General features: G+C 38.8%; 1 protein-coding gene across 1 annotated transcript; it reads right to left on the reverse strand.

Moving 5' to 3' along the window:
• Positions 1 to 1,534: 1,534 nt before the first annotated feature.
• CMPK2 (cytidine/uridine monophosphate kinase 2) lies at positions 1,535 to 17,572 on the reverse strand. The gene is given in 6 exon segments (XM_049784528.1): positions 1,535 to 1,713; positions 3,460 to 3,693; positions 9,783 to 9,984; positions 14,711 to 14,825; positions 16,534 to 16,572; positions 16,574 to 17,572. Coding segments are annotated over 6 exon segments (1,356 nt in total). The 5' UTR covers positions 17,222 to 17,572; the 3' UTR covers positions 1,535 to 1,595.
• Between the last annotated feature and the right edge of the window lie 7,433 nt (positions 17,573 to 25,005).

Genomic DNA, 25,005 nt, shown 5'->3' on the forward strand with positions numbered 1-25,005 from the left:
CTTTGTCCACAAATTCCATTGTTCCAACAAACATTATCGCTAATTTCCAAAATATCCTTCTGTTTTAACGAATCAAGCTGGAAGGACACTTTTTTAGGAGAAAAAAATACACAGAAACACAGTAATATTAGAAAATCAAAATATTTTATTTATCCATGAGGTATTTTTTAAAAAGCATTAAGTTGTTTTTATTAAGCTGCCAAATAAGAATTTTAAAAGACTTGAAGTATATAACAACCAAAAATAATGCGATCTCACATTTTAAGGGAATCCTAACAATTAGCTTTTAAAATACTGTCAAATGAAACCAAATAGTTATTAATATGCAGATATTTATTTATAAATTAGACATAGTATTTTTAAATTAGTATTCTATAGTTGACAGCAAGCAATAATATTATTTAATATACCATATAATAATATGCTCAAGAAATTAAATTTATTTGGAGAGGAGAACATATTGGTGAGGAGAACAAATAAAGGGTAGACAAGAAGAAAATAATTCATAGATTTATCTTAGAACTAAAGAGTAATTTGTTCAAACAACTCCTCAAGAAGAATATATAGGGTCACATTTTCAGATAAAGCAAACAACTTATGTGGAATGACTCACCTAAGGTCACATAGCTAGTAAATTCCATCTTTTCTCAGCTTTTTTTTTTCTAGCCCACAACAGAAATTCAAAGATGGTTTTCTTTACAATCATAAGACCATTCACATACAAAATAATTTTACTTAGCAATCCCATTCCATGATCCACTTATTTAAATAAGATAAATTTGTGGGCTGGAAATGCCACAACCATTACATTTAGCTTCTTGACTTCCATTTCATTAGGGATTCAAATTCCCCTATATTAAGGAAGAATATAAAGTAAATATCCATATGAATAAATTTCTGAACTAGCTAAGTTCAGCATTATTTTTATCTAGCTGGATCATTCATTGTATCCAAAGTCATGGTTTCAAAGAAAAAATATATAAATAAGCAGAAAATAATCCAAGACTGATACATTTCTATTCATAACATTTTAGGTTGCCTATCTCTATATCTGACTCTCAAGGGTTAAAAGAGGTAACTCCCTTTATGCCTCAGATACAAGGCAGACATGTCTTATTTGTAGAAGTCCATTCTCTGTAGGGATGCCTGGGGCACAAAGGATACATAAATTCCAACTATAAGACAGCTTGGTTCTGAAATATTAAGACTGAGTGCATGATGATAAAATACAGATGAACTGGATCAAGAAGTCAGCTCCATGCATAACGAAGTCTCATCCATGAACCAGGCTTGCAGGGCCGAAGGTTAGAGGGCCTTTGGTTGGTTAGAAAATCTAACAGTGTCTACATTATCTCATGATTCTGGATATGACACACTTTGGAGAGATTTTGGAGGATGGAGTCAAAAACACGTCCTAAACAGTGGTAAAAGAATCTGATGTCCAATTTTCTGCTGTCTTATGTACCTATCCAATCGACATCTAAGGAAGTGTCATGACCAATAAAAGCTTTCATGTATCAAACAACAAAAAGTAAAACATGTCACCTGGTTTGGGTAACTCTATTACAATTACAATTACTGTTGCAATGTAATAATTAGTCACAATTATTTTGGATTATGTTTAATACATTCTGTAGAACTTTTTCTCTTGCAGGGCTGGCATCGACCACATGGCAGGCAGGGTTTTCCATCCGCCTGTAGGAGATTTCTACCCTGGGGATGGGCAGAATAAAGAGAACGGATACTTTTTAACATAGTTATTCAAGCAAATGTTATTTTTGTACAACAATATAAACATAATGAAGCCACATCTCCATTAAGTATGTCTTCTTGCTACCTTAGGAGGCAGCTTTGTTCTCAGGAGACCTTTAATACATTTTGTTTAATAAATGATAAACTAGAAATAGCATATAAGAGCTAACACTTATTGAATACCTGTTATGTGCCAAGCATTAATATTCTCTATGATTCCTCTCCTTTCTATTCAGAGAAACTTAGGAAGAGAGCCATTACATTATGTGTGTGTGTGTGTGTGTGTGTGTGTGTGTGTGTGTGTGTGTGTGTGTGTTAGGAAAAAAAAACAGCTGAAACCTAAAGACTAAAAAATAATTGCCAATGGTGAATTTCTCTCTTCTCTTTTCTAATGCAATATTTTTTCAACCTTTTTCTGACAGTGTCCATTTCTGACCTTGTTTTCTTCCTGTGTGCCTCTGCCCTGTCCTACTGGTCATTCCCCTACCCTAGTGCCATGACTCCTCATTTATGTGATTTTTCACCAGTGGACCTCTTGAATACCCTTGGGATCATAAGGGTGCAAAATAGTTGATTTGATCCCCAGATAGCAAACACTTCTCTATAAAGATTTGATATATTGCTTTCACTTAAGAATCTTAAAAAATCTCTCTGGGGGGCCGGAGAGATAGCATGGAGGTAAGGCATTTGCCTTTCATGCAGAAGGTCATCGGTTCGAATCCCGGCGTCCCATATGGTCCCCTGTGCTTGCCAGGAGCAATTTCTGAGCATGGAGCCAGGAGTAACCCCTGAGCACAGCCGGGTGAGACCTAAAAACCAAAAAAAAAAAAAAAATCTCTCTGGAATTCAACCTTTCCTTTACTTTCAAAAATTTTATTTTTATTGAAATTTACATTAGAACATCATATCACCTGAGTATTAGGTGTACCACATTATACTTTAATGTTTGCAGATAACATAATATGTTGATCATCAAGAGTCCAGTATCCTGAATCTCATTTAGAGTTACCAAACAGAAGTAATGCCAGGTGCTTATTTCATAATAAAAGCATTATGACACTGTGACCAAATTAGGAGACTGGGTATGTGGGCTTGATATATCAATACATTGCTTGCTAATTTCTTGATATATCAATACATAGAAGAGATGTCATATCATTATTTATATCCTAACAATTTTAGGATATGATAATAGTAGTGTCATTGTATAACTATCTTGCATTATTTCACAACCAAAAAGATCATAAATTTAATCATATACTATTTAGAAGCCATGTAAATTTAGATAAATCACTCAATTCTTTGAACCTCATTTTCTATACACTGTAAAATATGGTTAATGTCATCCTGGCAAGAATTAACAAAGCTTGCATGTGCGGACAGAGTATAACTTCATCAGACCATCCTCTGTGACCCTTATGTCAGATTAAGGAATCAGACCCAAGTTATTTCTGGCACAGTCAGACTAGAAGCAAGATGAGATCAGTGAGAGAGCATCCCTCCCACCCCCAACTTTTGAAAATAACATTGCTGCAGCCACTGAGGAATAAATCCATCACAAAGTTGACTAATTGAAGCATGCGGCTTCTTGGATTAGCAAAACAAGAAAGAGTCATTTTCTTCACATTCCTAAATTCATCAATGCTGATCTTTGTTGGCCAACATGGCCATGACCCTACCTACTCAAGTCACATCAGAGATACCTACTTTTGCCGAAATATGCTGTTGGTCTCCAGTTCAGCTTCCTCTTTGGTCTTCTCCATGCCTCGGCCCTCTAGCCTCTGCAATCGCTCCTCAGGACTCACAGTGAGCAATAGCACCAGGTCAGGTTTGAGTAGGTCTCTGGGCCATTGGTATATTGGGTGATGGGGTGGAGGCAGGTGCTGGACACCTCCACTCACCTCAGTGGCAATGGCATAAGTGGCTGTGCTATGCCAATACCTGCAAAGAACAACAGTGAGTCAAATCCCCAGCCTCAAAAGAGTTCTAAAGCAGCACCTGAGGAACAGCTAGAAGACACAAAACTAGAGCAGATTCTATTAAAGCTTTCTTATTATTGTACAAATTAGGAAGTTAATGGTTAGAGCAATAGTACAGAGGGTATTGTCTTGTCTTGCCTGTCTTGCACACAGTCAACCCATGTTGACTTGTTAATACTTGACACCATACACATTGCCCCTGACCTTTGCTCTGAATGACTCCTGAGTGCAAAGGCCTGGGCAACAAAAAATGTGACCCCCTACCAAACACAAAACAAATTACATTTTAAAAATTATATTGAATAGATTCTTGTAAAATTAAAAAAAAGGTATGAATTCAGTGAGTACTTCATGAAGCTACATTTGTTCATTTTAAACATTTTATCTTGAGATTATACTGTCATCTATTTTTGCCCACAAAGTATCTGCCTTTTTTATATTTTCCTCTTGTTTTATTTTGGTCCCACATCCTGAAGTACTTAAGCCTTACTCCAGTTTCTGCACTCAGGGAATCTCTCTTGACATGGTCATAGGGACCATTTGAGTTGCTGGAAATCAAACCCCAGTTGGCCAACTGAAAGGCAAATACCTTCTCTCTACTCCTAGATTCTTTCTCTCTTTCTCTCTCACTACTTCTCTCTCTCTCTCTCTCTCTCTCTCTCTCTCTCTCTCTCTCTCTCTCACTCACAAACATACACAAAGATGTTGACATAAATGATAGATGTGTTTATGAGCCATAATATGGTTTATTTATATTTAATGCTGTGTCTTACACAAGTTTAAAAAAGTATGTAAACTCAATTGTCACATGATTCAAAACTGAACTTGCTAACAACTTTCTGGGAACTGGTGAGGAGGCCTCTTGGTCAATGCCAACTTTCCCATCCTCTAATTATGCTTGGCAATCAAGTCAGAGAACAGAAAACCCCACACTTTACTGAAACAGTTCCTCCAGGTCTTGACATGTTGTATCCTTTTTTGGGAGAACAGCTCAAGTGAGATTTTTGCCTGCAAAATTTCACTTCTTCCTTCTAAGTTCAATACCTATGAAACCCTGAGGAAATGCATGATTTCCTCCTCTACGTCTCAATGCTTTTCATAGTTATTTTACAGATAAATTATAACTAACATATTTGATTTTTGCCTTATCTTTTAGATATTTAACTCAGTTTAGTCATATATGACTACTGAAACACAAAATGTAAGCCCTGTGAATTATCTATATATGTGAATATGTAAAATAACTGATCAAACTATTTTGCTTTTTATTGTGATCTAAAGTGTCTAAGCACTGAACATTAAATCCACAATAAAAGGATTAAAATCTACACCAAATATTTATAAAAGAATTACAATATTCCAAAGTAGGAAGGTGCCCATGGACTCATTGTTGTCTGAATTTTCAATTTATTGAAATTATTCAAATTATTTCAACTCATAAAAGCTTAAAAATCTTAAATTCTTCAACGTTTTTTTCTTTTTTTTTCCCTTCTTTTTTCTAAGCCACAATGCTAAGCAAAACTCAGGGGTTATTGCCGGCTCTGCACTCGGAAGTTACTCCTGGTGATGTTCAAGATTGCAGGGAGATAGAACCAAGGTCAGCCGCATGCAAAACAAGCCCCCTAACCTGATATACTATCTCTTCAGCCTTTTAAAACTAATTTTCATAGTGAAAATGTAATGCAGGTATTTAATTAATAAATTCAATGTGCTCTCTGGACTGCGTATTGTTTTATCTCCTGTTATGTACTTTCTTGATGGATATAGATAGGTAAGTCATTTAACTCAGTACTGCTCCAATTATTTCATCTAAAAACTAAAAAATAATAATCAAGCTTCCTCTCTCTTCTTTAAGTTAAAAAATACACTGACAAGCACTTTAAAAAACTGTCTCACAGTTAGTGACCAAGGAAGACCAAGTTAAGAAAGGAAAGAATTAAATATCCAAGCTACAGCAACAATAAACTCATGAGACCAAAATGGGCCTGTTATGATGGCTGGCTGGGTCAGGGGGTGATGGCATGGAATGGACTCTGCGATCATTGGTGGAGGAAGGTTGTCACTGGTGATGGGATTGGTGATGGGATCGGTGCTAAAACATTATTGTCCAAAACCGAAGTATGAATAATCTTGTAAATCACAATTATTTAGATTAAAAAATAGAAACTTTTCACAGTCTTTATATGACAACCTTTAATTCTTCTTCCATTGTTAATAAGTAAACCTACATGGCTCCAAAGTACAACACAATTGAGACAGTACTGAAAATGACTAATATCAGAAATTACTTTGGGATTTAGTTATAATACTGAGTTATAATGCTAATATAAGCTCTCCTTCATAGTCCTTTGCCCCTCTAAAAGTGATCATTGGAAACTGCAGATAAGTACTCGGTTAGTTCCTTGGATTAAGCCTGTTATCATTGCTATATCGTTCCATGCCATCACTAACAAGCCTGAATTTTTACTTTCCCATTCAGATATATCTTGTCACTCAAGCTCAGAAATACATGGGGGAATCTATATTTTCTTTCTTTATTTTTTTAGCAGTCAATTTGCAGAACCTTCCCAAGTAATCCCTGTTTGGAGCAGAAACTAAACTCATCTTTTTTTTTTTTCTCCTTTTCCCCATTGTAAAAGAACCAAAAGCAAGAATAGACTTTTAAAAGTAAAGAGTGTGATTAAGCTGCCACCTCACCCACAGTTACCATCACAAATTACTGTCTCCTTCTTTCTCTCAGTTAGATGATGGTGTTGTCTAAAATGGATTTCATTAAAAATCTTTAAACATGAACAAAACCCACCCAGACAACAAATAACCCCTCTTTCTCCTCATCTGACGAGGTGATACAGTGTCTCTTTAAAGAACAAAATTGCAGACAATTCACAAACACAAAGAAGAAAAATCAAGGGAAAAATTAGGGCTCTATTTTCAATAGTTTTCATTGACAACACTGTGGCTCATTTTAAATAATCATACCCTCTGGCCATCAATTTCAGACTCTTTCCACTACTTAGTACTCTCCAATCCTGCCATCAGAGAAACCACATTAGTCCAAAGCAAATGTAATTTCCCAACACATTATTCACAGCTTATATAATGATGCTTTATTATTTTAACAGCCAATTGTGATATTCAAAGCATTTTCATTTGCTTCAAACCATTGGCTATTCTTCACAAGTTTTGCTGGCAGGCAGAGCAAAAAAAGTGAATATCCCCATTTTACAGATTAGATCTCTGGAAAGGATAAGCTAGAGCTGCTACAGAAATTTTGTACTTCTTGGCAAATAAGGTGCCTCATGACATTAGACTCTATTGGAAAAACAAGTCTATTCTCTTTAAAAATAAATGGACTGAATACAAAAAAAGATGCAGACATCTCAGTAGTGGGGCAAAGCATCCCAGAGGGTAAGTGCCATAAAGGAATGTGATTTCCTATCCTTTTCTAGCTGTCTTTATAACTTGCAAGTTTCGAAATAACTTTCCTGAAACCCCATCAATAAAATTACCAGCAGGTTAATAGTGTAGGTGAGAATCCCAGCTTTCTAATAAACTTCTAATCTTTCCATCGTGCTTATTCCCCTCAATCCTTACTTTTGATAACAAAACACATGAGTTCTTTGTGGGATATTTCAGATCAATAGAGAAAAAGACCCAAATAAAGGGTATTAATTTTATATAGGTATTTGAAGAGAAGATATTCTGTTTCTAGGTAATGGCAAACTTGCTTTTAACTGGCCATCTTAATCACTGGGAATAAGGGGGATGAGCACAGAGAAGCTGGAATGGGTAAAATTAAAGGCTGGTAATGCTGTATCTTGGCTAGGACATGCATCTAAGGGATTCTTCAAACACTACTGGAGTGAAGGATAGGGATGGTAAACATCAGAATATGTTTTGACAACTTCGGAAAACTTTGCAATAACTACAAAACAGAACACCTTTCAGGTATGTGTTTCCCAACATCTGCTCCCAGGAAGTGAGGCAATTGAAGTGCATTCATATTTAATAAGAGTTAAACAAAGAGAAGTTCATAAAATAAGAACTAAATCTCAAATACACAATGTAACACAGAGTAATTCGGATGCTTAACTGCATGTAGAAGAGTTCAAGAACAGGAAGGACTAAACAATGGTGACCAAAGGGGCAGGAATGCCTGGAAGGATTGATAATGCTTAAGAATGAGGAGGCTGATTTTTTTCCCCAGCTCAGTCAGGTTCTAAATTTTCATCTGAAGCAGTTTAAACTTGGTTCAAAATTTTAAAAAACTTTTTGAAATTCCTTTAGATTTATATCTATAATTTCTTCTTTTCTGATGTCATCATATTTCAAAAGAATGACTTCCCTTTCCAAATATATAACATTACATAAAAGAACAACACAATTGACACTGGAGAATTCAAAAAACTCCTCTGGCAACAACAACAAAATGTACCAGTACTCCCGATCAATGGCATTTCTCTCATCCTAAAGCAGAACACACTATTAAATGAGAATTTTAATATCCTCGAATTCATCCTCTATACTCAGCAGCAAGAATTCTATTGAACATCTCTCTAAAACTTGGCCTTTTTCATTCAAAAGAGTAGCTTCATTACTGATCCACATTGATGCATTGCCCCAACTTAGACTATGGGTTGCTGCTCCATTTATAAAATGTGGTAGGACTCATTTTCCTGTTCTTCTATGAATGGCATTTTAGGTTTACAATTTTTCAGTACTACAAACAAAGATAAACAATCCTATTTTCTTCAATACAGTGTCCATTCAATATATCATAGTCCATAAAGAAAATCTTTTTCTTCAGTATAATGTGTAGAAAGCTTCACTATTTCTACCTGCTTTCAGATTGTCTTTTGTATCAGTGGGTTAGTGTTTCTGCCACCTAGCACCATGGAATGAGAGTTTCTGTTCATCCTTAGCATTTCCACTCTATTAAGATATTTTAGGTTAGTTTTCACCAATGTGATGAACAAATTTACATTCTGATTAATTTCCTTATCATAAAGCTATATTGATGATCATGAACCTTCGTCTAACTTGCTTGCCAAAATCATCCTATACTACTGTAGGATTTACATGTATTTCATATATGTGGAACTTCAAGAATCAGCTTATGACACTCTATATCCCAAAGCCTTCCAATGGCTCCCTGCTGAGCTCAGAATAATGTCTGAGCTTTTTCTACTTCAAAAAGAAGCACATGTCAGTTCTGGGCTTTCTCTGTTCAGTGAACAAGAAAGTATTCTCTCATCTTCCAGGTTTTTCATAAACAGACCAGGTCTGTTTCAGTTCCTTGAACATGTTAATCTCTTTCTGTCTCTAGATTTTCTATTGCTGAGCCCTCACTCCATAATGGTGTTAATGTAAGTTTCATGTCTGTCTCATTTTGTCATCCAAAGCTCCAATCAATGGTACCTCCTTAAATAAGTCTTCCAAATCTATTGACTGGAAGCTTTGCCATTCTTTATTATACCTAGATTTATTAACTTCAAAGTAGTTTTTATTCTCTGATATCATCAGATGGATTTATGCACTTGATTATCCTATTCTTCAATATTAAATTTAATTCATAAAAGCAGACCACTGTCTACTTCACTTAGGACTATATCCCCTAAATTGAAAATAGTCTTAATCACACACTAGATATTCAATAAATGTATATTGATTAAGCCAATGAATAAATGAGCACTGAAAGCATCACTTTGAAGCAGACTTTCACTCATATGTTCAATATTCCATTTTTTACATCAGTCACTTTGACAACTTACTTCATTTTTTAAAGACCTGTGTTTCTCATTAGCAAATTAGAGATAACATTAGAGTCCATGTAGCCAAGTAATTGTTTTAGATATTAAGATAATATATGCAATGTTCTTAGTAAAGTGCTAGTGTGGGTAACTATAAACCACAGAGGCATAACTCTCATGCCATTATAGAACAGTATTACTTAATACACAATTATATACTTGCAAAAAAGAGCACACATTAATGTACACACATTAATATATTAGGAAGAAAATGCCAAAGTCTAGACATTTTTATACTTACCTGTCTACAATCACAGGAGATTTGGTAGATGCTTTAGCTATTTCAGAAGCCACAATATAATTGCCCAATGAGTAGAAAGCTCTTCTAATGATTGTTGGCTCATCATCAAAGATTTTCCTCCACTGGCCAATGTAAGCCGGTGGTGACTTTAGGAGAACAGCCTTGAGTGAATCTGAAACTGACTGGGTTACAGTGGTTTTACCTGTGGATTATAGACAAACTACAGCACATCTTAACACAGCAGCCATATCACTCCCCCAAATAATTACTGATTCAAAACCAGAAAATTCACTTCTTCATTATGTGAACTAAAGAAGTTTATTAAACAGCTTGATCCCTTTTATTCAAAAATAAGTTGTAGACTCTTAGGAAGTTTACATACTAGCCTGAGATCAAAATATATAAAAGAAAAATGGAAGGATCCACTTCGGTTTTAAAATTAATGAGCAACTTTAGTATTGGGCCTCCACACTCTATGATAAGTTCGGCATCATACCTCAGGGTATTTTTCAATTAACAGGAAAAGTAAGCTTCTAAATCATGTGATCCTGAATCAACTTTGTCCTTAGATCTCTCCTGCAGCCTTCAGGGCTGCAATTCCACTCTGTGTTTTGGCAAAGTATGGGCATCTTCCTGGTATAATATCTTCTGAGTGTGGATATGTTTGGGTATGTTGTCCACCATTGGGCAACCTGAAAGACTTCTCTCCATTTTGGCTTTATTTTGTTCCTAAAGGCACCAGAATGGCTGAGTCTCCACATCTTGTCCACTGCTGTCTCCTGTATATGGAGATTTGGCCCCACTTCCTCGTCTGACTAGTTTCTGTCTGTACAGGACACTGAAGTCAGAAGTTATCTCTTTCAGAGCTGTCCTTGACCATGAGCTCAAACCTGCGGCCTCTCTGGCCAAGGCTCCACACAATACCTGCTGCATTCACTGCATTTGCCTGAGACACCAGCTCTTCTTAAAACTATTTCCTGACTATTGTACTGTACAAGATACAGCCTTTTCTATGAGTCATACCTTTGCTTTCAGGCTTCTCTGAGTCAAAAAACTGTCGATCTGGATCCTGTGGCCATAGGCCCAATAGATATCCATTGTATCTGTGTTTAACCAGCAGTGGGTGTCTGAGGAGATATTGTATCTTGCAGGCAAGAGTAAGAGGCCCAACATGTGTGCAGAATTTGGCATATGTGATGACATTGCTCCTCAGCATTCCCATCCCTGTGGATGTCTTTGCATCAGAGTAAATTGCACAGAGAGGAATTCTGGTGGGGAAAGTGCTCAAATTCACCTTTGAAAAATCTACCAAAAGCTTGAAATCTATTCAAATTACATGGGATGTATTGATTGGAAATGAGAGATGAAACAAAGGGAGGCAACTGAAGAGGAATAGACAATTATGTCAAAGAATGCAAGCTGCCACTCCAAACCAAGAAATGTCATTCTGCCAGACCCTCAGTCATATGGTGACATTCAGTAAATTGAAGGCCCAGGAGGTCCATAACTTCTAGGGAAGCCAGACAACTTCTGGGAAGAAGAAGAACAGATTCCTTCCTCTGCCCTGCTCCCAGAGACCTATTGGGTATAGTCTACCCTCTGTGATCAGAAGTTCCAAGGAACAGGCTTCAATCAGTAGTGTGGAGAGGGTGAGACATGGAGGGCAGGGGCAGCTGACACCACTATATCTACATCACAGGTCCAGATCCAAAGTATCACCCCCTTATGCTTTTTTTTGTGAGGATTAAGAGGCAGGATAGCATAGTATCTCCAACTACAATGTCCAAATATACTTGAGGGCTTTATTTTTGGAGGGTGGGTTCTTTTCCAGCAGTCTATATCTCCATTTTCCACATTTTAACTTATAAAAATGCTCTGGACACAGTTTTTATTTTAAAAATATTTATATAAAGACCTTTAAAAACTGTGTACTGTAGTGGTTAGGGCATTTGTCTTGCAATCGAAATAACAGCAAAAGTTTGGATCCCAAGCATTGCACACGACTCACTGAACACTTCCAGGGGGTTTTATGACCTTGATTAAAGCCTATGTACATTCCTATCACCCTCCCAAAGAAAGGCTATGAGATAGAAGGCCAGAGAAATAGGCCAGATGATGCAGTCCCACAAGGCTGAGTACCACCAGGAGCAACCCCAGAGCACAGAATAAGAAGTAACCCATAGCTATGCTGGTTGTGGTCTCCCAAAGACCCTGAAAACAAAAACATGCACCAAAAAAAATAACCCCCCAAAATAATGAGGCTCTGCCTCATTTCATCTCCCTATATCACTCTTGGGATAAGGTCTACTGAAAACTGTCCCAAACAATAGATTGTGATGAAAGACAGTAAGGTTGCAGTTGGGATCACATAATGCTCTACTCCCAAGTTTGTGTCCCATTCTGGACCAATAAAATCATTTTGCTCCCTTAGATAATTGCAACTTGATTTCCAACCTTTAATTAATTTAGTTTGGTTCGAAGGCCATGCTTGGTGGTACTCAGGGCTCAGTTTTAGATCCTCACCCAGGATCACTGCTGGCAGGCTCAGAGAACCATTTAGCATGTTGGAAATCAAATCTGGGTCCCTTTCTAATATGTGTAGCATATTTTTTTATTTTTCTTATTTTTATCTAAGTCCTCATTCCTCATCAGGAATATACATTGGCAGCAGCTCAGGTCTGTGTAGCAAAAACATTTTATTGTTTTATGGTGGTTGATGGTTGAGGAAGAGGGTCCTCTGTAGTGTGTAGCCTATTGAACTACCCTATTTTCCGGCATATAAGACGATTCCCTAATTTTGCAGTTAAAACATAGGTTTAGGCCTATATTCGCTATATCAGGCAGAACATTCCTGGGCTGCATGAGCTGCATGTGTTCCTGTGCTCATGTACCACAGTGAGCCAATCACAACAAGCAAAGGTTCAAAGGTTATACTGTAATAGACTTCCTCTCTAACTCTCGCCAATCTGAGCAGGCTTTTTACAGTGTAGATTCAGGTCCAGAACATTGTCTAATAATTTGCATGCATAAAAAGCCTGCTTGGACTGGATGAGTCAGAGAGGCAGTCCGAGCAGCCTTGCAGTGATTGGTGCAGGATCAAGTTGGAAAATTCGTTTTGTGGCAATATTCAGACAATTTTTGTTTAGTGGCATATTGAAACATTTTTCGGGATATACTCGGCATATATGACGACCCCCGATTTTCGGTTGACTTTTTTTTTTTTGTTTCAAAAGTCGTCTTATATGCCGGAAAATATGATACCTCCTTTTTGTCAATTTTCTACTATTAAAACCCCTTTTCCTTGAATGATGTTGTAGGAGACTAGGCTTTAGAAGATGGGAAATTGCTCTGAACAGAAAAACAGTGCAGAGAGGTTAGGAGAAAGACACTGAGAAAGAGATGAAAGGCACAAGAGGAAGATTTTTGTTTGTTTTTGCATACATCCCAGCAGTGCCCAAGGCTTGCTCCTGGCTCTGTATGCAGGGATCACTCCAGCAGGCTCAGGAGATCATCCCTGGTGCTGGGGATTAAATCTGGGTTGGTTTTGTATAAGACAAGTGCCCTACCCAGAAGTCCTACTCAGATCTTTTGTCACTTAATCTTCTACCATTTCTTCAGTTTCTCTCATATGTCCTTGACTCTCCTGGCACCCACTCAAAGCCCTTACAGAAGTTTGTGGTGTGTCTCCACAAATCTTGAAATAAATATTTCCCAAAAAATATTTTTAGAAGTTGAATATAATCTATTTGTCGTTTCCAATCTTCATAATGAGGACTATCACTTGTTATTTTCCACAACAAACATAAACTTGATGTTATTATTTTAATTTTATTCCTATCATAGAAATAAAGAAAAGGGGAGCTGGAGCAGTGGCGTGGAGCAGTAAGGCATCTGCCTTGCCTGCACTAGCCTAGGACAGACCACGGTTCAATTCCCTGGCATCCCATATGTTCCCCCAAGCCAGGAGCAATTTCTAAGCACATAGAGTAACCCCTGAGCATCACTGGGTGTGGTCAATGACCAAAAAGAAAAAATAAAATAAATTAAAAAAAAAAATAAAGAGAAAGATGGAAAAGGAAAAGAAAAAGGGAACTTCCAAATGGGATAGGAGACCAAGAAATGGAAAATGAAAGCAGATTCAAGCCATTCAGGTTCCCCTTAATTTTTTTTTTTTTTTTACAAATGAAAGGAACTTAAGTTAAAGCAACATAAGATTATTCAATGAGAGACAGATAAATGAAACTACATCATTCCTGCTAGAAACAAGAGCTTTATGTGAAAACTTTAATTTATAAGAAAGTATGGAAGGAGGACAGGAGAGTAAGAAACCACATGCCTGCAGTTCTTTCCCTACTGTCCTCCCCTCATTCCTGAATTTCCAAGGACTAGAGACCCCTTGGACTACGATGCTCTCATCACTCAGAAATATTCATTTGATGGTTGATTTTACTGTGTTGAGTATTTTATTTCACATTTGCAATCATTTTGTTTTACACATGCTGAGTCTTTTTCCATTCCTTCTATTTCCCCTGGGAAAATGTGTGAATAAATACTTACTGGTACTGGGAATACAAAAAGCTCCTTCATTTCTGTGTGTGCCAAAGTTTGTGTTACAGGTGTCTGCATATGTTAGAAACTCACATGAAACTTATGAATTGAGAATAAATGAAGTTTGATTTATCAATATTGGAGCTCAAGTCAAAGAAGTGGAATGTGTGACTTACATGCTAGAGACCCAGTTTCTTTTCCCCATTTCATATAGTCTGCTGAGTACAGTCTATGCACTATACCAACGGTATTCCTAGACCATTACCTGGTCTGACACCCACCACACAAATCTCGAGTTCAAAGTGGCACCTTAGCCCGTTCTTGCAAGTGATTAAGTAATAAGTGTCTTTGCTTGCAACTAAAAGGAGATATTTTCATACCTGTGGCATCCAGTCCTTCGATAACAATGACAGGGAACCTTCCTTTCTGGGTCTGATCTGGGCACATATCCACCAGGTCAAGCACAGCTCGAGCTTCAGGAATGAAGGATGTGCACTGTAAGACAGGGCTGTGTATATAAGCAAGAAGCAATGGATCCTTCACAAAAGCCATACACATTTACTAAGAACAAGATTTCCCAGAGTGACTTGAGTACCCTGCCACAATTCATCTGAACTAGAGAAAGGTTGGATTGCTCTCATTAATGCTGTGTTTTTAGACTCCAAAATCCAGTAGCCTGCACTCTTCACGAACTGACTAGCCCGAGAGGAAAAATAAAAATAGTCAAGATACATTACAGCGTCTTGCAACACAGCAGCAACAAAATTATGCACCAAAAGTGTCAGTAAATTAAGAGTTGGAGGGATTATACAGCAGGTAAAGCTTTTGCCTCCCATGTGCATTACTTGGGTCTGATCCTAGCACCACATATACTGCCCGAGCACTGACAGGAGTGATCCAAGAGCACAGAGCCAGGAGTAAACCATGAGCACCACTGGGTGAGACCTAAAAGCAAAGCAAAAAATGGAAGTAAATCAGCTATACTTTATACTCTAAAAAGAGCAGTCTGCTTCCTGTTTTATTATTTTGTTTCGTCTTTTTTCCCAGATGGCTCCAGTGGCAGAGAGAGGACAGATGAAAATGCTAAGGACTGTATAAACGCAATAGCAAAGCCAGGGCTTCCTGGGAATTCAAAGTTCTTAACTCTGCAATAAATACTTTCTGCCTGCTTGCTCACGACACAGCCACAGGGAGGCTCAGACTCTAAGTGCTTTTCATCTTCATGGTAATCCAGTGAAGGTTGTACTATTAGTTCCAATTTACGAAGCAAGAAAACTGAAGTGCAAAAACCACTTAAGATACTTAGTGAAAGAAACACTACTAATGGATACTAGGCTTTGTCTCTCTAGTTTTTATTTGTTTGCTTGCTTTGGGGCCACACTCAGCTGTACTCAGAGCTTACTCCTGGCTCTGTGTTCAATTTACTGCTAGCAGGCTAGAAGAACTATATGAAGTGACAGGGATTGAACCTATGCCAGTTGAGGGCAAGGTCTTGCCTTGCCAGCTGTACTATCTTTCCAGTCCCAAATTCCAGAAGGCTGATTGGATGTTTTAGCCAGTTCTGAATAGTATGCTCTTAAGTTTGTAAACTGTATCTGAATCCAAAGTATGGGGACAGTGAATACCCACCCCCCATGTCCCCTTTTCCCCTTAGAGCCCCCTCCCTCACTGAGCATCTGTGCTTCCTTTAGCATGATACCCTTGTACAACAGGAGATCTTGGGGCTAAAAAAAAAGAATGAGGAGCACAGAAGTAGATAGGCACTGTTTAAGCCTGTTTCTAGGTACACCACGAAACGATGATGCCCCTTTTTCTACACCCCATCTCTCCAATCAGGTGTCTTTTTTCTAATGTAGCAATATCTCCAACCATTACTAAGTGGCCTCTTTTTCTTGCACTGTGGCACCTTCGTTTCCAGCTGCCATTGCTGGAATCTCAGTACTGAGGTATCAGTGCCCACAGTAGGTTGAAAATTCCAGAAAAGCAAAAGTTCAAAACAAAGTTGGTTGGGGGGCAGGTGAGTACAAATTGTCCAGCTTATCCTTGCCTCCTTCAGCATTCATCTTGCTAATTAGTTTCTCAACTATCCGGGCAAGTAAGTTCTCAATGGTCAGGTTTAGAACCATTTCAGTAAACTGGGGGGGTGGGGTGGAGAGGAGGGGGGTGTTCATCCCTGAATGCTGGGCAGAGAGGGGACGCTTACCGCCTCCAAAACGGCACACGCGGCTTCACGGTCGGGAAAAAACCCCCGAACTGGGCAGGTCGGGCACCACGGGGTGCAGCGCGGGCTCCGGGACAGGCAGGACACGTTGGCCATCCGCCAGATGCCAGCCCTGGCCATCCCGCAGCTCCCACAGGCGCTGCCACACTTGATGGCTTGAATCACCAGTGAATTCTCCCAGGCGAGGAGGGCTGGGGGCCTCCTGGCACGTGTCCAAGAGCGCGTGGAGCGCACGCCGGGTGTCGGGACTGTCGCGTGGGTCGTGCAGTAGGACTCCGTGCTGCACGCCGCCGCCCTCCGGGCAGTAGCCCAGCAGCCGGCGCAGTTGGCACCGCTGGAAGGGTCCGTCGTGGCGCAGCTGGTGCAGCAGGCGCTGGTGCAATTTGGCCGCCCGCACCCGGGCCGCGCAACTCCCGTCCGGTGCCACCGGGACGCACAGCGAGTAGCTGCGCCCGGGAGGCTCCAGGAGCGCGGCCAAGCGGGGGTCACCGCGCGAGTCCTGGACGTTGGAGAGGTGGGGGGCGACGTCCCCGCCCAAGGCAAAGTGAGCCAGCGTGCACCCGGGAAGCTCCAGCACGAAGCAGGGGAGCGCCATGGTTCGAGAGCAGACCCGGCGCAGCGGTCCCGAGTCGCGTCCGAGCAGGCAGCCGGGGCGGCGGGCGAAGGCCATGGGCACCTCCTGGGCCCGCCCTCCGAGACAGCCAGAGCGAAACCACCTTGGAGAGGCCGGGTAGGGCGATCAGGAAACGAAAGCTAAGCGGCGGGCTTGGCCCTGGCATTCGGGGTGGGGGGACTCCTCGACCTCCTTATCTTCCTGCTCCTTCCCCTCCTGCGCCTTCTACAGCTCCAGCGCGCCGAGGTCAGCGCCGTAAACAGGCGGCGGCTTGGAGGAGGAGGAACCGCCCGCAGGTGCGCGCCAACGCCGCCGGCCTGCGCGGTCCCCAAGGCGCACCAAGGCGAGCCCCACCGGGATGCTCTGAGTCTATTCAAATGACAACCAAGCGGATCAAACGTTGATTACTCGAGGAGAGGGGTTCAACCTGCAGAATTTCTCTACCCGTATAAAAGTGAAAGTGCGCACATTTTACGCTTTATTTATTTATTTATTTATTTATTTATTTATTTATTTATTTAGGTTTTGGGGCCACACCCGGTGACGCTCAGGGATTACTAATGGCTATGCGCTCAAAAATCGCACCTGGCTTGGGGAGGGGACACCATATGGGACGCCGGGGAGATAGCACCGCCGGTCCGTCCGGTTGTATTGTCCAGTTCAGCTGTAGAATTTGTTGAGTTGGAGGATCTAAACAATTTTTTGTTTGTTTGTTTGTTTTGGGGTCACACCCGGCAGCTTTCAGGGCTTATTCCTGGCTCTACGCTCAGAAATCGCTCCTGGCAGGCTCCTGGTACCATATGGGATGTCGGAATTCGAACCAATGTCCTTCTGCATGCAAGGCAAACGGCCTACCTCCATGCTATCTCTCCCCCCCCCCAACTTTTTTGATCTAGACAAATTTTTAGGGATTGCTGTCTTCTGGGTTGTAGAGCAGAATCAGTTTCATCCTCTCAATAGAGTGCAAAGCACAGAGTTGGAGAGAGTCCTGTGGGTCTGTGATAGCACTTGCCCCACTTGGTCCCTCAATGTGGCCAGGCAGAGACCCTGGACCTACAACAATCCACTCCCAGTATAGGGAAAGGAATAGTTATCAGCACTGCTGGGTGTGTCTATCTCCTGAGCACTGCATGGTGTGGCCCCCAAAATAATCATGGATAGATGAAAATTAATTAATTGAGTGAGTGAAAAGCCAGCTGAGAGTCATTTCATTTTGGGACATTTTTAGTTTACAGTGTGGTGAAATAGTCTGCTTAATTGCTTCATAATTCAGCACAAGGTGCATCTTCTCATAAGCGCTTTCTGCCTTTCTCTCCATGACCCATCACATACTGTTATTAGTCAGCGAAGGCTGACACAGCCAAATATTACAGCTCAGATTTCAACAACAATTAATTTTATTAATGCCCATAAACTCAAATAAGGCTTTCTTTGAGGTATCGCTCATTGGCAATAGGCCCCCTTTCTCTGTGTCTTCAGTTGACCTTCCATTTGGGTAGGCATTTCTGGGTGTCTTCTAGGTATACAAATATTCTTTTCTGATAGGGACACTAGTTAGATTAGAATCTACCATAACTTGGATTATTTTTTTTACCTTAATCACCTTAATAAAGAACCAAAGATAGTGAAATTCTGAAATACAGTAGATTAGATCTTCAACATGTAATTGGGAGATCCAATTTAACCCATAACCCTTCACCCCAAATATCTGAACAGCTGTCTGTCCTCTAATTGCCAGGTTATTCTTTTTATACTATGATACTCACATTCCATCATGCCCATTCATACATGGATCAATGTTCCTCCACTGATATTTAAGTGCACATGCATAACAATAACAACTCTGCAAATGAGTCAAACAGTATTAATTAAATAAATTATTTTACATTCAATGAACCAATCACTGAAGAAGAAAACCAAAGATAGACATTTACAGTCAATGTAACAAAAAAAAAGTGTGTGATATATAAATTATTGTTAGCAATTAAAAATGAAAATGCAAATCTAAAAATACAAAAATGGGCAAGGGTTTGAATAGGCATTTTACAAAAAGACTATCCAAGACTGGAGTGATAGTACATTATTTGTCTTGCATAGAGTCAACATATATTATGTAGGTCCACACTCTTTTTGACCTCTGCGTACCCATCAGGGATACTTGTGATCACAGAGCCATTAGTTTTCTCACACAACCTCTCACCACCCCCCAAATTAAAGTGATCAATAATCACATAAAAATAACATCACTAGACATCAGGCAACTGGAAATTTAAAACAGAGTGAGAACATGGTACAGTGGGTAGTGGATTTGCCTTGCATGCCTCAAAAATGGTTGGATTCCCCAGCATTCTCCATAGCATAGAGCCAAGAGTAACCTCTGATCATTGTTGGGTGCGTCCCCAAATTAAATTGTAATAATAATAAATTTAGATAAATAAAACCAGAGTGAGGTATCACTGTACATCTACTGGGATTACTAAAATTAAACAATACAAAAATTTAAAGTGGCAACACTATTTGAGAAGAAAAATATGGAGATAATACAAGATCCCGCAAGGAATGTGAATTGATTCAGTCATTATTGGAAAATCTAAATATATACATTTAAGGAAGCAGAAATTCCACTCCTGGGTACAGACTTAACATATATGTAACCAGAGGCCACAAGAAAACCCACATCATAATAACAAAATAATACCCCATATCCTAAGAATAGGGTCATTTAAAAACCATAGTATATTAAATTAATGGAATGTTATATAAGTATGAAAATGAACTAATGGCAGTATACAGAAGAGTAGTATCTCAGTATATAATTAGAACAGTAGAGAAAAAAAAAAACTAGAGACAGAAGTCCCTGCATACAAGATTTGAAAGATAATTTAAAGGACTAAACAAAGCACATCATTTGCAAGCAAGAAAACAAAGTTAGATACCTATAGCATCAAGGCAAGTACCACATATGATTCAATAAGATAAAAAGAAAAGTTGTGAAGGAATGTATCTATGTTCAAAAAACACCAGTCCTTTTTGACTCTGTGAATTCATTGTTAGAAGGGACTTTGACTTTTTTTTTTTCATCTTATTTTACTTATATTAATGTTTACACAAGAGGTTCTCAATAAAAATAACTCATGGAAAAAGGAAAACAAAGAATACCCAAATGAAGATTATTTAGAAGAATATAAAGAAATAACATAAGAGGGTCAGAACAATATTCCTACAGGTAGGGTGCTTGCCTTTCACAAGGTTAATTTAAGTTCAATACTTGCCAAGTGGGGCAAGTGATAGCACAGACCCACAGGACTCTCTCCAACTCTGTGCTTTGCACTCTATTGAGAGAATGAAACAGATTCTGCTCTCTACAACCCAGAAGACAGCAATCCCTAAAAATTTGTCTAGATCAAAATGACTTATCAGGTTTGGCCCAAAAATAACAAAAGAAAAAAAAAAAGAAAATGACTTTTTAAATGCCATGAAAAAAAGATTTGGGAAACAGTAATAAAATTAAGTGATATAAAATAAAGACCAATTATTGGGCAGTATCGTAAATGTCTCAATTCCAGTTCAACTTATCATTTGTTATGCAACAAAGTTTTTTCAGCAATAAAATAAGGTAATCCATGCCAAGTTTCATATGGCACCTGGCACAGTCTTATCTACTGGTTAGACATTTCAGATTTATTATGCCAAGTACAGCTCCCAGCAATTAACATAAAATGTTTCTTTCTCTTTCTTTCTTTCTTTCTTTCTTTCTTTCTTTCTTCTTTCTTTCTCTTTCTTTCTTCTTTCTTTCTCTTTCTTTCTTTCTTTCTTTCTTTCTTTCTTTCTCTCTCTCTCTCTTTCTTTCTTCTTTCTTTCTTTCGTTCGTTCTTTCTTTCTTTCTTTTCTTTCTTTCTTTCTCTCTCTTTCTTTCTTTCTTTCTTTCTTTCTTTCTCTTTCTTTTTCTTTCTTCTTTCTTTCTCTTTCTTTCTTCTTTCTTTCTTCTTTCTTTCTCTTTCTTTCTTCTTTCTTTCTTATTTCTCTCTCTCTTTCTTTCTCTCTCTCTTTCTTTCTTTCTTCTTTCTTTCTTTCTTTCTTTCTTTCTTTCTTTCTTTCTTTCTTTCTTTCTTTCTTTCTTTCTTTCTTTTTTTCTTTCTTTGTTGCACAGAAGTTACTTCAGCTCTGCAGTCAGGAATTACTCATAGTAGCTCAGAGGAATTATTAAGAAAATAACAAGTCAGTAAAATGAAATTTGTGAAAATTGTTATATCTCAATGGTGTTATTCAAGTTATATTCTGAGGATTCACTTAGCTATTTGCTGTTTGTTGAGTTTTCTCTTACTGAGTTTACTTGGCTTCTACTTTCCCCTCTTGTTTGTTGTGTTCCTACTGGGCTGTCAGTATTGTGGAATTTGGAGGTGTTGAACAGACACATATATGGCTTCACAATCAAGGATCTCCAACATCTATAGAATTGGGACAATTTATGGTTTTCCCCACTCCTATGGGTGCACCAGAGTTTTGGCCAAAAGAACATGTACCTATGAGTTTCATTGTCTTGGTGTCTCTTTAGAGATTAATCATGAAGCTGTGAAGCTAGATCATTTACATGGCAGAAATTGTGGGATAAGGGTATGGCTTCATTATGTTTCTTAATCCTTAAAAAAAAAAGTGTGTGTGTGTGTGTGTGTGGTGTGTGTGTGTGTGTGTGCGTGTGTGTGTGTGTGTGTGTGTGTGTGTAAGTGATAGCACAGCTGGTAGGGTATTTGCTTTGCATGCAGCCAACTTGGGTTTGATACCTGACAACTCATATGGTTCCCCAAGCCTGCCAGGAGTGATTTCTGAGTGCAGAGGCAGGATTAATTCCTGAGAACATTCAATGATGGCCTAAAAAATGTATGTAGGATAGACATTAATAAAAAAAAATTCGTAGTTAATAAGATCAGGTAAAAATGACCAACAATTACATAATTTTGGCTGAATAAGTACTTAAATCATAAAATGTTTGATTTCAAAAACCTCCATTGTTAACTTTTTGAAATGTAAACTGACTTTATTTTCGATTCTTCATACACTGATGACATTTTTTAATGAGTCAGATGCTGGTGAAAGTTTAAAATGCTCTGTCAAAGATTTCAAGGACTTGAATCATCTCCAATTACTACGTGATTGGTAATTATTAAACAATACTATTTGTTTGAATTTGCTTTCAGTTTCCTTTCTAAGTGAAATGAAAACCAGGGTGTTTTCCATTTCCATATAAAAATAGATGACCCTAACTGAACACATCAAGTATTCCAGGCACTATTCCAAAAGATTCACTTAAATTAGATTTTTAAGTTCACAAAAATTCCATGAGATAGCCTGTTTCACAGATGAGGAAATGAGGATCCAGAAAAGTAAGATAACTTACCCAGCTCAACACAACATGTACAAGTGAGGTAAATGGCTCCAGAGATATAACCACTAGGCTCTTTCAATTTTCTCTAAATCTCCTGAAAACATAAAACCACACATTCAAAACACAACTATGTTTAAGGAGGGAAAAAAATCAAGTTCTCTCTTCTTCCTCATGCAATGAAAATTGCCTCTTTTGGGCCAGTGCCAGCCATATCCCTGGCATAACAAATTTGGCCTTATTAGGCTTCTGGCTCCTGGATCTGCTTTGAACTTGGCAGAGTGGAAACTGGCAATCGATAATCCTATCTTTGACCTCAACTACATAGCCTACATGGTCCAGTATGATTTCATTCATGGCAAGTTTAATGGGATAGTCAAGAGGAAGCTGAGAACGGGCAACTTGTCATCAAGTGGAACTCATGAGTTAGAACCCTTGGCAGGTACAAAATCCTGAAAGGTTTAAATGCAGTAATATTGGTACTAAATATGTCCTGTTGTCTTCACTCCTATAGAGATGCTTAGAGCTTATCTGAAAAAGTAGCACCAAAAAGTAGTACTTTACCTCCACCCTTACAGGTAAAGTCTCCATGTTAGTGATTGGCATGAACTCTGAGAAGTATGGCAATACTCTTAAAATAGTCAGCAATTATTTCTGTATTAACAGCTATTTGGTCCCTCAGCCAAAGTCTCCCAGGACAACTTTGGCATTATGCCCACAGACCATGCCATCCCCTTCAACTCTATTCTGTGGATGGCCCCTCAGGGTATGATGTCCAAAGGTGGCCCAGAATATAATCCCTGTTATCATTGCACTGCCAAAGCTATGAGCAAAGTCATCTCAGACCTGAAAAAAGAAAATTATTGGTATGGCCTTCATGTCCCCAGAATCTCTTAAAAAAAAAAAGAAGTTTATCATTGTATAAAGTCTAATTTTGTCATAAAAAATGCACCCTATACTAAAAATGCACACTATACTGCTAAAATAAATGGAAGAAATAAGTATAAAATTTAATGATTCCAAGACAACTGCAGAAATATATATCAAACTCTAGTAGTTCAATAGCTTTTTTCTTTTTATACTAATATCTTTATTTAAACACCTTGATTACAAATATGATTGTAGTTGGGTTTCAGTCATGTAAAGAACAGCCCCCTTCACCAGTGCAACATTTCCATTACCACCGTCCCAAATCTCCTTCCTCCCCACCTCGCCCTCGCCTGTACTCTATAGCTTTTTTTTTTTGAGGGAGGTGGGTTTAGACTGTACCAAGGCTACTCCCAGTGGTGCTTAGGGGAACATGTAGTGTCAAGAGTCAACTGCATGAAATGCAAGTACTTTAACTCCTGGTCATCCCTGTTGTAATTCTTGCTAGTAAAGAAGCATGTTAGTAAAACATTTGACTTTTCTATATCCTATTAAAAATCTTACAGATTTTACTCACATATGGTAGATAAACAAATAAACTAGACAAGAAGATTTTCAGGGGTAAGGTGTCTGACATACAAGGGCTAGTCTAGGACAAACTGCAGTTTGATCCCCTGGTGTTCCATATGGTCCTCCCAAGCCAGGAGCAATTTTTGAGCACATAACCAGGAGTAAGCCCTGAATGCCAATGGGTGTGGCCACACACACAAAAAAAGAAAAGATACTCTCAGGAGTAAGGAGGTTAAAGGGGCAAGGTGAAACATGCTTTTGGCGGAGAACATACTATAGTATACATAGATGTGTGAACTCATAATAATTAATCATATTCACCAAAAGTTGTATAACAGTATGACTGTTAAAAATACATATCCATTGTTTAAAATGGTATAGATATTTAGAAAAATATATCCAAATGGCAGCATTACCATAATGCATAAAGCAAAATGAACAAGTAAAGGATGCAGGTGGATCAATATGTAAATATTACTATGCACTTAAAATTGTTTTGCATACCTGAACCAAGCCAAGGTCTTAGATTTGTGCAGCAAGTGCTTTGCCAGTCCCATACCTCAAGAATTTAACTGGGATCTGAGTAGGCTTTGAGGCTGGTGGGCTCTGCCCTCAACCCAGGAGCCATCCTTCTAGTTATTGACTTTTGTGACAAGTGTGGAAAGAATGCCACAAAGGGGAATGAAGAGGAGCAGAAGCATTTTCTACCTGTGATGTCACAAGTGTCCAGAATAGCCCTTGAGGCTGTAGCTATACCTCTTTTCTACCTAGACACTTTGAAAGGTTTCACTCTGTATCAGCATTCGCAAAGACTACACAAACACACCGAGGGCAGTAGCTAAGCAGAGGCATGAAACTTGCACTTTTGTTTTGGCTCTCTTCCAACTTTCATTTCCTTGAAAACAAAAAATCGAAACTCGAGCTCAGCTGAGAGATCGTCAAAGACGGTGTGTCTGTGCTCCTGTGACAGGTTGCTCAGGCACATATAAGGCGAGTTGCAAGGCACCGGCAAGCTGCTGCCAAC

Source organism: Suncus etruscus, chromosome 12, assembly GCF_024139225.1.
Source record: "Suncus etruscus isolate mSunEtr1 chromosome 12, mSunEtr1.pri.cur, whole genome shotgun sequence".
In the NCBI taxonomy this organism is placed as follows: Eukaryota; Metazoa; Chordata; class Mammalia; order Eulipotyphla; family Soricidae; genus Suncus; species Suncus etruscus.